The sequence below is a fragment of the Haliotis cracherodii genome, unplaced genomic scaffold (assembly GCF_022045235.1).
Source record: "Haliotis cracherodii isolate W230 unplaced genomic scaffold, xgHalCrac1.p SCAF_1, whole genome shotgun sequence".
Taxonomy (NCBI): Eukaryota; Metazoa; Mollusca; class Gastropoda; order Lepetellida; family Haliotidae; genus Haliotis; species Haliotis cracherodii.
In genome coordinates, this window is record NW_027266264.1 from 59,400,936 (window position 1) to 59,414,541 (window position 13,606).

At 41.3% G+C, this 13,606-nt stretch overlaps 1 protein-coding gene across 1 annotated transcript; it reads left to right on the forward strand.

Annotated features, from left to right (window-relative positions):
• Positions 1–3,510: 3,510 nt before the first annotated feature.
• On the forward strand, positions 3,511–4,527 carry LOC139456484 (uncharacterized). Its single transcript, XM_071238224.1, has one exon. The coding sequence runs from the start codon at positions 3,511–3,513 to the stop codon at positions 4,525–4,527; it is 1,017 nt and encodes a 338-aa protein (XP_071094325.1).
• The last annotated feature ends 9,079 nt before the right edge of the window (positions 4,528–13,606 follow it).

Sequence of the window (13,606 nt, forward strand, 5' to 3'; positions counted from 1 at the left end):
GATAGTTTAATACAAAGAATGTGTTGAATGACTAGTATTGATTTGAGACATTCATTTATTATTCATCACGCTTTTGTGTTTATTTGTTTTTATTGATTGTTTATTCGTTGTTTTAGTTGAACTTTTTTGATTGTTTGTTAGTTTGTTGCTTTAGTTGTACAGTGTTTTGTTTTTTGTTTGTATTTGTTTTGATTCGATTGTGTGTTAATAATAATGTATTTGTTGATCTTAGTACTTATGTAACTTCTTATTCATTTGTTTGTTTGTGTTTTGTGTGTGTTTCTTCTTTTGATTCATTCATAATTTTTATTCATTTATATATATATCTGTTTGTCCATATTTTCAACACTTTCTCTTTGCCCACATTATGATCATAAACTAATTTCCATATTTCTATATATCTGATCCCGATGTAAAGGTGTGTACCCGCCATTGTTCAGCATCACTTGTCGGCTTCCCCTCCGATGCGATAACAATCCCTACTCAAAAAGCTTCGATCGTCACCGTTCTGCTTACTGAGTATTATTTGCTTAAATGTGCATGTTTGTTTGTTTGTTTGTTTGTTGTTTAACGCCGCACTCAGTAATATGCCAGCTATATGACTGCGGTCTATAACTAATCGAGTCTGGACCAGAGAGACAACCCAGAGATCATGATCATCGATCCACGCAATTGGGATACGATGACATGCATCAACCAAGTCACTGAGCCTGACCACCCGATCCCGTTAGTCACCTCTTACGACAAGCATGGTTTGCTGAATATTCTCACCTGGATGAGTGAGTGAGTGGGTGAGTTGGGTTTAACGCCGCTTTTAACAGTATTCCAGTTATATCACGGCGTGTCAGCTTAATGTGGGAGGAATGCCCGAAGTGATGCAGGTCGCGGTGAAACCCACGAGCACGGGTGTGGTGCTTACAAACCTAGAAACATAATCGTTGCGAACCGGGATTTGAACCCACAGTCATAGGTTTCTGGCGTGCCCAAGGGACGCAACTCTGCACAGCGAATCGCGGCGCCTTAGACGACTGGGCCACCCGTGCCCCCATTAATAATTATAATAGTTCATTTAAATGGTGCTGTAGTCCATGCATTAGCATGCTGAGAGCGCTTAGACATTTATTACCCCGGTCAGAGGATCAGTGTGCACTCAACAATCAGTCTCAGGTCCCTGGGGAGTATACAACCCAACCTGCTTGCTAGGCGCTAGAAGGGTAACAACTACATTGCTATCTCATCCTACCGGGTACCCATTCATTGCTTGGTGAACAGAGGCACAATTCGAACAAAGTCACTTGCCCAAGGAGACACCACATGTTCTACACGTGCTTGAGTGTGGGGAAGGACCAAAGCCCTGGAAACCCGAAACACGGTCTCACATCCAAGGACTCTCCGCGACCGACGTTGCTGATTTGTGACATGTGCGCTGTGCATAGGACCACGTTCCACCACCATTTTCTAGATTGTGAACGACGTGATTTCCATATTAACATATATAATCGACTGTTCTCTTGTGTGAGACAGGGTTGTTTACTTAGTCCTAGTTTATTTTAATGAGTTCTTATATGAATGGCTTGTATGATATTATTGGTCAGGGATTGAGTTGTACCCTAGCCTCTTGTAGGTATGCATGCTGTTATTCTTTATCATGGTGTTATTCTTGTGAGAACCTATACTCTTAAAATCATCCCGTCCAGATGTACAGGTGTAACGACACAAGTTTTCCTTTAACATTGATAGTCTCAGGGAGGATGGTAATACATAGATTATGGTATCATGTCTCTGGCCTACATTATATGAATAGCGTAAAAGTTAGCAGCCTAACATTGATAGGCGGGCTTTCCTTGCGTTCGTGACGGGTGCCACTGGTGGGGCAGGATACGCTCACCTTTTCGCGAACACCTGGTATTATCAGTATTAGATAGTGAGTCATAAACACATGCTTTTGATATAGTTGGAATCGGACACTGGTTTTGGCGGCCTTAATGCCTGGTATGACGCGGCCGGGGATTGTATATTTGATACCTAGCACGGCTTTAACTCATTTATTCCACAGTTGGTCATGAAACTTCATGCTGCAGAGCACTATCAGACTGTGTCTCTTTGATGTATAAGCAAGGGTCAAACCACACTTGACACTGTGGTAATGGACCATGTGTTTGGAATCGAGCAGTAAATGGGGGAGTTTTAATTTCAGTTAAATTGTATCCACAACAGGTGATATTAGGTCACTGTTTCAAATCCTGTTTATTTATTTCAAATATTAATGAATAACGTAATATTTTAAGTCATATTAGCACTTTGTCGGCTATATCATGTACAGTAAACTACGATTATAACGAACACGCTTATAACGAACTAACGGATATAACGAACTCACTTTTTAGTCCTGACTTTATGCTGTAGTTATGCTGTGTCTGTGTATATACTTATAACGAATTACGGTTATAACGAACTAAAATTAGTAGTCCCTTTGAGTTCGTTATAACCGTTGTGTACTGTATATAGTGTTTGTTTGTTTGTTTGTTTATTTGTTGTGTAACGCCACACTCAGCAATATGCCAGTTCTATGACGACAGCCTGCACATAATCGAGTCAAGACGACACGCGATCAGCCAAGTCACCTACCTTGCCCACCCGATCCATTTGGTTGCCGACCAGAATAGATAGCTGGGACCAAATCTTACTCGGAAACGAAACGGGATCAGCTATATAGTGACATTATTGGGATCTATGTAGGATTGTCTTCTGAGAGGATTCCTGCCAATCTGGATGGCAGGAATCCTCTTAGAAAACAATCCTACTTAGATTCCAATGTCACATCGAGCTGTGTTTGAACAACTACCCCGAGTTTGTTCAGAGTCGGCCTGTCCTGTCATGACGTACAGAAGTGCAATCAGATGTACACACATCGACAAAATGAGTGAGTGAGTGAGTGAGTGAGTGAGTTGGGTTTAACGCCGCTTTAAACAGTATTCCAGTTATATCACGGCGTGTCAGCTTAATGTAGGAGGAAAGCCCGAAGTGACGCAGGTCTCAGACGTTTACCATTTCGGTGAAACCCACGAGAACGGGTATGGTGCTGACAAACCTAGAAACATAATCGGGGCGAACCGGGATTCGAACCCACAATCATAGGTCTCTGGCGTGCCCAAGGGACGCAACTCTGCACAGCGAATCGCGGCGCCTTAGACGACTGGACCACCCGTGCCCCCTTTGACAAAATGAAACAAGGTAACAATTCGAACATAGTTTGACGAAATCCAACTGTTTATATTTGGGGAAAAGGTCCCAAGCCGCAGAGGTCTACAAGCACAGATATGGAAACTGATCCCGCAAGGCTGGTGGCCTCGCTGAAATGTTTCGCAATTTATATATCCAAACTTGGCAAAACTTAACTACGTCACAGTTAGACATTGCTTTCCAGTATAGTAGACTATCCTTTTGATATCGCAGCTGGACGCTACACTGCAAGCACTACTTCAGGGCCAGAACGCCCAAGCTCAAGCCATGCGTGAACTCTGTGCTACTTTGGCTAAAAATAGCAGCAGGGGGGAAAGTGACGGAAAGAGCCGAGAAGAACCGATTGCTTTCGTATCGCAGGAAGATGGCGGCGCCCATGGTGAGGAAGGCGAAACATCCGATGAGGATATGATTGACAATTTGGTAAATCAGTGTATAGACAGTGAGCATTCCAGTGTTGATAATGGTGATGAGGCCGATTTGAACAGTCTCATGAAAGATATGGTCGAGTATTTTGGCGAGGAGGACGCTGCCGGTCCGGAAATCACGGGAAACCTGACCAGATCTGTCAATGAGGGACTGTCTAAACCTCCTAACATGGTCAAGTTAAAATCCCTGTTGGACAAGTACAAGCGACCTAAGAATGTTGGGAACCTTTTGGTACCACGTGTCAATGAAGTTATTTGGAATGAGGCCGGACCCCTGACCAGAGCACGTGATATTCGGATGCAGCACACGCAAGGAATGATAACTAAAGCTATTGTGCCCATCACTGAGATGATGGATGAACTGATGACTGCTGTTGCCAACAGACAACAGGTTAATGCAATCAAGATGTTAGATAAGACCAAAGATTCTCTGAGAATACTTATTGGAGTAGAGACAGATCTAAATGTCAAAAGAAGAGATAACTTTAAACCAGATCTGCAAGGACCTTGCAAGCGTCTTTGTTCGGCTGATACACCAACGACTGCATACTTGTTTGGGGATGACCTCCCCAATGGTATCAAGGACATAACAGAGTGCAAAGGGCTCAGCAACAAGCTCCACACACCAGGCAAGTCAGTCATGCATAGGGGGTCATACACACCTGGATATGGACATAGAAACCCAGGAAAAAGGTTCAGGCCTTATGACTCTCAACGTCACAGAAAAGGTGGTTTTGTGAAGAACAAAGGTTTTCAGTCTGGGTCTGATCGTGGAAGAACGGGAAATCACCGAAACCAGGGGCCTTTTTTAGGGCGACGCCCATCGGGGCCCAAACCACATCACAGGAAATTCTGAAAAACAATGATGGCGGTAGCCATGAACAGGTGGGGAATCTTTATGAAACTGGTTCACTTTACAACATTCTTGACAATTTCACTGCAGGCAAGATTAAGTTGCATTTAGAGAACTGGATGAACATAACATCTGAACCCTGGACACTGTCCTGTGTTGAGGGTGCTAGTATTGAATTCAGAAACGTACCCATACAACACTGTGTTCCCACGCCTATAACTTTTGACAGTGCAGAGCGTACTCAAATTGACACAGAGTTAAGAAAAATGTTGGGAAAAGGTATTATTGAAACATGTGCCCATGAACCTGGGGAATATATTTCAAATATTTTCTGCAGGGTAAAAAAGGACAATTCATTGAGAATTATTTTAAATCTCAGACATTTGAATAATGAGGTTGACTAATCTCACTTCAAAATGGACACTTTCAAATCAGCCCTATACTTGGTCCAAAAAGATTGTTATTTTGCATCTGTAGACCTAAAAGATGCCTATTATTCAGTGTCTATATGTGCCCAAGATAGAAAAATCTGAGATTTTACTGGGAAAACCAAATGTATCAGTTCACATGTTTGCCCAATGGGTTAGCCTCTGCCCCTAGACTATTCACAAAAATCATGAAACCAGTTTTTTCCTGTTTGAGAAAACAGGGTTTCGCAAACACTGCATATATGGATAATTCACTGCTTGTAAGGGAAACGGAAGATATGTGTAGAGACAATGTGAACTGGTCTGTCAGTGTTTTAGACAACTTGGGTTTACCATACACCCACAAAAGTCTGTTTTAGAACCATCAAAATCTATCACTTACTTAGGTTTTGCTATTAACAGTTCTAACATGACAGTTAATCTTACTCAAGAGAAGAATGAAAAAATCAAAAAGAATTGTTCTGAGTTACTAAGGACCACAACTCTCTCAATCAGAGATTTGGCAGCTGTTATCGGGCTACTAAATGCTAGCTCCCATGGTGTAAAACTTGCACCTTTATATTTTAAGCACTTGGAAATAGTCAAGAACAGTGCATTGAAAGCAGCTAAAGGGAACTACGATGGGCATGTTACTTTGGATGATAGATGTGTACATGATTTGAACTGGTGGATAGACAATGTGGGAAAAAGTCCAGTGTCACTTGAACCACATCAGCCTGACATAGTAGTCAAAATAGATGCCTCAAAAACAGGCTGGGGGGGTGGGGGGGGGGGGGGGGGGGGGGGAGTACTTGATGGTGAAAGTGCATCAGGACACTGATCTAGTGAGGAAAGTAAAATGCATATAAACTATTTAGAACTGTCAGCAGCGGGGCTAGTACTAAAGTCACTGTGTAGGAATATGACACATGCTCATATCAGACTTATGCTTGACAATACCACAGCAGTTGCCTACATAAACCACATGGGGGGTACCAAGTTGATATGCAACAATATTACTAGAGAGATATGGCAGTGGTGTTCAGAAAGGGACCTATGGATTTCAGCAGCTCATTTGCCAGGGATTTGTAATAGTGAAGCTGACTGGCATTCAAGAAATGTGTCAGATGACAAAGAATGGCAACTAGATTGTGGTGTTTTTCACAGACTGACTGAAGTATATGGTACCCCATCGATTGACCTTTTTGCTTCAAGGCTAAACAGACAACTTGAGTGTTATGTGTTAGCCTCGATTCATGAAAGGTGTGTTTAATGTGAGACCTGCTCTTCCTCGATACAACGTCACCTGGGATGTGGGACAAGTGATCACTTATCTGAGAGAATTTGATGAAAGTGTGTCGTTAAAATACCTTTCAATGAAGCTGTCAACTCTTCTGTTATTACTGTCAGGACAAAGGCTTCAGGCACTTCATTTGATTGATTGCAGAAATGTTGATATGTTAGAAACTTCTGTGAAGATCAGGTTCGGAGATTTACTAAAACAATCTCGACCGGGATATCACCTAGAGGAACTGACTTTAGACAGTTTTCCTGACAAGAAGCTTTCTGTTGTTTACCTTCTTAGTCTGTACATCAAGGGGACAGAAGAATTCCGAGGCACAGAAACTGCACTTTTCCTAACAACGAAGAAACCATATCATAGGGTCTCAAAAGACACTATAGCAAGATGAGTGAAAACTGTTCTTAAGAATGCTGGAATAAACATGGACATATTCAAGCCACATAGCATTAGGGCAGCATCTACTGGTAAGGCGAGTTGCCAAAAAGTGCCTTTAAAGACAATTCTTAATACTGCAGGTTGGAGCACTGATTGTGTGTTTGGGAAATACTACAAAAAACCTGTTTCAGATGCTAGTCAGTTTAGTAGAGCTATGTTGAAGTGAAATGTGTAGATCTGAAATTTGTGTGTAGCCTAGCTCCAGTGTGCATAATGAAAGCTATGTGATCCTAGCAAGGCACAGACTTTAGCCTATAATACAGTGACATTGGTTAGTTATTCATTTTGGTACCCAGACAGACATTACGTGACATTTTGACATTGCCACTTTTGTAAACTTTGATGAACATAGTTTAGCATTAAATAGGTAGATTTTCATACCACGTTTCTGTTGTTTACTATATGGAAATATGATTCTGAGGGATTACGTGCCCTCCACTCCCAACCCTAGGTATGACAAGGAATCACATTTCCACTTTAAAGACTGATGAATCAGCGCATGCGCACATCTCACGTAATCCCTCAGTACTCCATAGGTCGGTGGAATTTATATCAAACTTCACCTCGTTTAATATTGAAATTATCCCAGTAGTTTTTCCAGATTCCCGAAGGTTAATTCTGACTATCGCCGATTGACAAGGGCGACGCCATGTTTGTTTGCAATCACTGAAAGTAGTCCCTACTAGACCTATGATATTTGCATCTCTTACCGCTTATGGCACCAATGGATATCGTTTTTATCCGTGGGCTTTATCCTTTATCCTACTGTGAAAACAATCCATTATATGATAAATATGTGGCCGTGTGGGCAGTAATACTCAACAGTGCTTGAGCATTGTATGCACAATTAAATATGGACAACATGTCAGTATGTTTCTGGTGCTCTACAGAGTGTTATCTACTGGACCTGGTTGTCTACTCCACTTTCCCAAGTCTGCTTTTATGTCGTTTGCACTATACGGGCATTACCCCGCTATGTAATTCCTTTCGGCTTTAGGATCATACTTTTTTCGCTAAAACAAGACAATCCATTTACTTATCTAACTATTTCTAGATATATGAATTAACTAAATCTTCTTAATTCTTATCTTATACGTTACCTAATTACACAATATAACTGTAGCCAGCGGAAATAAAAACCGTATTTAGGGTTAAGACTTACCTTGAGACATTTGCCAACCCAAACCTCCTGGAGTGCTCATTTGCTGGGGTGCTCCCGGCTGAAGTCTTATTTTTTATTTCCAAATACAGAACTCGGCATCAGAAGAATTGTAACCAGGTCCTTTTGTTTTGGAACTTCACGTCCAGAAGACGACCCAACAGGAACAGGGTAATTATTTATTCACCAATCTCTTATTAAAACAGCAAACAGACGCTTCACAAACGCACTGGAAGAATATGTATAGGCAGTTACATTCTATCTGTATGAGTGAGTGAGTGAGTGAGTGAGTATGGTTTTACGCCGCTTTTAGCAATATTCCAGCAATATCACGGCGGGGGACACCAGAAATGGGCTTCACACATTGTACCCATGTCAGGAATCGAACTCAGGTCTTCGGCGTGACGAGCGAACGTTTTAACCACTGGGCTACCCAACCGCCCCTATCTGTATGATGGCAGCTTGTACACAGAAGACAACCTAGTAGCTGACAGCATGCGCAAACACAAGTGTTACCAACTGTGACGGTCCAATCCTCATTTTAGCTGACTGAAAGTCAAGTGAGCTTAGGAACTGGCCATTGGATTTTCTAGGGGTGCCCGGGATTGTGCATGGAAACGAGATATTTTTTCAGCTTGCGTTTGCAACAATGTATCTTTTGTGGCAGAATTTCAAAAATATTTTAACAGTCGTATTCAATTAGGACAATTCTTTTCAGAATGAATCCCAGGCCGCCCTTGTCTGTCATATTAAATAAACTACGTGTGGTCCTTACTCTGCCGATTCTTTTCAGAATGCGTACCGCCCCGTCTCTAAGTCGCCGTGTGAGCAGTGATACCCAGCAGTGCTTAGTTTGTGTTATTTATCTAAGATTTGTAGTGTAACCAATTGTATGAAAAATTAAATGGGGGCAGCATGTAAGTTTGCTTAGGGTGCTCTACAGTGTTGTCTACTAGACGTGATTGTGTACTCCACTCTCCAGAGCCTGCTTTTATATTGGTCTGGCAATAAGGATATGTTGTGTACTCCACTCTCCCAAGCCTGCTTTTATATTGTTTGCGCTGTAAGGACATTTTGTGTACTCCACTTCTCCAAGCCTGCTTTTGTATTGTTTGCGCTGTAAGGACATTTTGTGTACTCCACTTCTCCAAGCCTGCTTTTATATTGTTTGCGCCATAAGGACATTTTGTGTACCCGACTCTCCCAAGTCTGTTTTTATATTGTAATACTCACAGTGTTATGACATCAAGTCCAAGAAAGCATGACAAATTGCCCATCACACAGGTATTAGTGATGTAGTATGATGCATTAAACTTAAAGCTATTGAGTGTGTTCAGAGATCGGTGTTGTGTAGACAAGTAAGGAAGGGATAGTCAAACACCAATCTTTTGGTCCTGTGAAGATTTCGGGTTAGAATTGGTCTTCAGCAACCCATGATTGTCGTAAGAGGGATCGTGTGGTCAGGCTCGGTGACTTGGTTGATGTATGTCATCGTATCCCAGTTGTGTAGATAGATGATCATGATGTCAATCACTGTATTGTCTCTCTGGTCCATACTCGAACAGTTATAGACCGCAATCATATAGCTGATCCGTTAAACAACAAATAAACAAAACAAACAAAACAGACTCGAATTTGAATGCTTGTTACATGCACCAAGTACCCATCAATATTAGGTTGCACTTTTTAGTAATATGTTGCACTGGTGCATGATTTACAATATTATCTGTCAAGTTTAACAACAGCAATCTCGTCCCATAAGAACATTGTCATGAGACGTCTTCCAAAATGATGGGAGGGGGATCTATTTCTCACAATGAGTATTGTAGTTGTAAATAAAGCCTTATGAAGTGATTGATAATATTTTAGAATAAGCATAATTGTCAGAAACATATTACTAATTAGGCCATGAAAACAACTGTCCAGTGTTCAAACAGGTTGATGACGATGATGGTGATGTTGGAGATTTTACGAGCGCTTCTATAGGACCGGCTTTAGCATTCAGGCATCCTGGCCAGCCTATCAGTCAGGGTCACAGAGACTGACTTATCTGAGATTTCCATCCACATAGCTAGCTAGAAGTGATACACAGATATTTACAGAGACAGATGAATGTTGATAAAACATTTATTTCTACTGAAACCTTTATTTTCTTAACATGTTTTGTGATGTTGTGAGCACCTGTATTCGGTAATTACTTTGTTATTACCTGTTTTATTACTTTATTACTCTTCCTTAAGGTCGAGTCTTGACAAAAACAACACTAGTTTTCCATGCTGAAAGTAAATTATTTTCGAACAAAGAGAGTTGTACGAAACAGAGTTATGTCCCTTCTGTAAACTGAATGAAGCAGCTGAAAAATCTCCAGTTTAGTGTCACGTACAGGTTACACACAACCAAATGTTTTCCCATAGACTTCTATAGTAACGTTATATTTTTTTTTAGAACAACTAAGCATTCAACAGCTATTACCTGTACGTGTGTGCACAGTTCGACCTTAGAGCAGCAATAAAAAAAATAAAATATGACTAGCTTAGCCTGCTCCTTTTCAGGAGTACAGGAAGCTAAACACACCACCCCCAGTTTCGCACCAAATGTCACCTACTTTAAAATAGCTGTGGTCACATTCAGCATCAGTCATCATGTTGAAAAAGACAGTACTAACTACAGAAAAACATGGTCAGTTTTAATAATTGGATGGATGTACATTTGAAAGACATAAAAATCTTACAGAATATCCTCCAATCACAGCCTGCAGATATCTCCCTACGAAAACCGCGCTGTCCAAACTGGTTCTGATTTGGTGTAGTAGAACCTGTAAACCCAACTTCATCCAACAACAAAACCGTATATTATTACTCCATTTGTAAATCAGAATTTAATATAAGTTCTTCCATTCATATTCATATATACTCTCATCTTCACTGGCAATATTCTTTTTGGCAAATGTCGGGTACTATTTCATTAAATACTAATCAAGGAAGCAGACTATCTTTTGTGTTCATTATTCTGGTACAATTGGTGACATACGAGCTGATTCATTTTAACACTTTCCGGTGAGATACAGCAATGCATCATTCCCAATCCAACAAGAAGTCTTTTAAATACAAATCTGTGACACTCTAGTTACTTTACTGTCAGTTGTTGACAGGTTTTTTAAAACACATCTGTGACGCCATCCTCTAGTTGAAACCTTTTTTGCACGTTTTTTTAGGAATGGACAGTTAGTTCTCAATTTTATATTCTTGAAATAACAACTCAATTAATGTACACTTGGAATTGACGGAACTATTTGTTAGTTTTCACCTGTGAATGATTTCAAGGTTTGTCGGAAAACATGAGCCGCCAGCAGGGTACGCGACCGCGTCGTATGATTTGAAGACGTCTATGGCGACACAAGACGATATGGTATGAAATTAACTATTTGAATATTGTCATATATATCCTTGTTCAGGGCTTTATATTTTTCTATAATCCCCGTCGGCATGTATTTACAACCTACAGGCGATTGATAAACTACTAGCTTAGGACCCCAGGAAAATGGGGACACGAACTGCTCATCCCATGACAAATATCCCCGCCGATAAATGGAAACGTATACAACGAACAGCGTATATAGCGAACTGATGTCTCCGGTCTCGTGTAGTTCATTATATCCATGTTCTACTGTAAAGTTGGCTTCTTGAGAAGCCGGAATTGAAAACCGTTTTCAACAAGGAGCATATACTTCTTGGCTTCCCGGAAAGGAATAATGACCCTTTAAATAAAATAGTTATATTTGTAGTGAGTGAGTGAGTGAGTTGGGTTTAACGCCGCTTTAAACAGTATTCCAGTTATATCACGGCGTGTCATTTAATGTGGGAGGAAAGCCCGAAGTGATGCAGGTCTCAGACGTTTACCACTTCGGTGAAACCCACGAGCACGGGTATGGTGCTGACAAACCTAGAAACATAATCCTGGCGAACCGGGATTCGAACCCACAATCATAGTTTTCTGTCGTGCCCAAGGGACACAACTCTGCACAACGAATCGCGGTGCCTTAGACGACTGGGCCACCCGTGCCCCCAGTTATATTTGAAAAACATTTACGAATATAAACAGCAAAGACTGCAAACTTTCCAAAATATTCAACTGTCAGACTACTGCAATCTAATTAATTGATTTTACAAATTCTGGTCAACATGTGGTTCTTTTAATTGTGAGAATGATGAAAAAAATGTAAAAGAAAAAATCTTTTTACATATCCTGCATTTAAAACAGACATATGTAGATACAATACCATCACACAAATCGCAATGCCAAAAATGCATAACCTATTCAGCGCTAATTGAATCGGAATATGAAGATCGCCGTCAAATTGTTTGTATTTGTTTATTCATGTAGATACATTATAAATATAACCAAGGCGTCGATATGTTACAGTCAATGTGAAGTGAGTTCACCGCAGCAGTCATCACAGAACTAATCCACTAATTCTTGTCATCCACAAAGTCAAGGGTCAGATGAGCGTCTGAACTGTGACGTCAAGGACACGTTGTTTGCGTGACAGCGACTCGACAGACTCGGCAAAAGCAATCAAACGTGTCACTGTCAAATAATATGAGTCCAATGGACTACTCCACTCATCATATGTACGCCGTTCATGTATGGGGGCACGGGTGGGTCAGTCGTCTAAGGCGCCGCGATTCGCTGTGCAGAAACCTTGGCACGCCAGAAACCTATGATTATGGGTTCGAATCCCGGTTCTCCCCGATTATGTTTATAGGTTTGTAAGCACAATATCCGTGCTCGTGGGTTTCGTCGAAGTGGTAAACGTCAGAGACCTGTATCACTTCGGGCTTTCCTCACACATTAAGCTGACACGCCGTGATATAACTGGAATACTGTTAAAAGAGGCGTGAAACTCAACTCACTCAATGTTCATGTAACGCGAAGGATGTCTAAATGAGTGATGTTGTAGTTTTTTTTATTATTTGTTCATATATTTGTTTTTCACAACAATCACATACCCGTGAATATCCGGGTCTTCAGCAACTGTAATCAGTCGACTGAGTGTCCCTTATCACCAGCAGGGCCCACGTGCACAAAGCGATCTTAGCGCTAAGACTATCGTAAGCCTATGTTAAAGTATGGGAGCTACAATTATCTAAGCGCTAAGATCGCTTTGTGCAAGTGGGCCCAGGAGTCGCCTAAAGTAAGGGCCAGAAGACCAATAAGACATCCACTGCTCTCATCCCAACATATGTGGACCCGTTTAGCCTGGTGTCAGGCTCGAGATACTGGAACTTGAAGTCATGGGGTAGTCGTCATTGAACTGACGAGAGTCGGTTTTTATTGCACCAAACTGATGGAAGGGCGTGTGTGTGAAGGCAAAGGGTAACATCATATCCGCGCAACATCCAGGAAACAGTAGTTGGTTGGTTTGTTGTTTAACGCCGCACTCAGCAATATTCCAGCTATATGACGGCGGTCTGTAAATAATCGAGTCTGGACCAGACAATCCAGTGATTAACATCATGAGCATCGATCGAAGCAATTGGGATCGATGACATGTATCAACCAAGTCAGCGAGCCTGATTGATCCCGTAAGTCGCCTTTTACGACAAGCATAGTCAGTCGCCTTTTACGGCAAGAATGGGTTGCTGAAGACCTATTCTACCCCGGAATCTTCACGGGTCAGTTGAACTTGTGTTGAATGCATGTCCATATGTTTCATCAATGGCCACAAAGTGGCGTTTATACAGTTTTAGGCTGGATGTGAATGAAATAAATGTAATG

Bases quoted from the DNA above. Each gene is read 5' to 3' on its own strand.
- LOC139456484 (XM_071238224.1), top strand. From the start codon at position 3,511: ATGCGTGAACTCTGTGCTACTTTGGCTAAAAATAGCAGCAGGGGGGAA.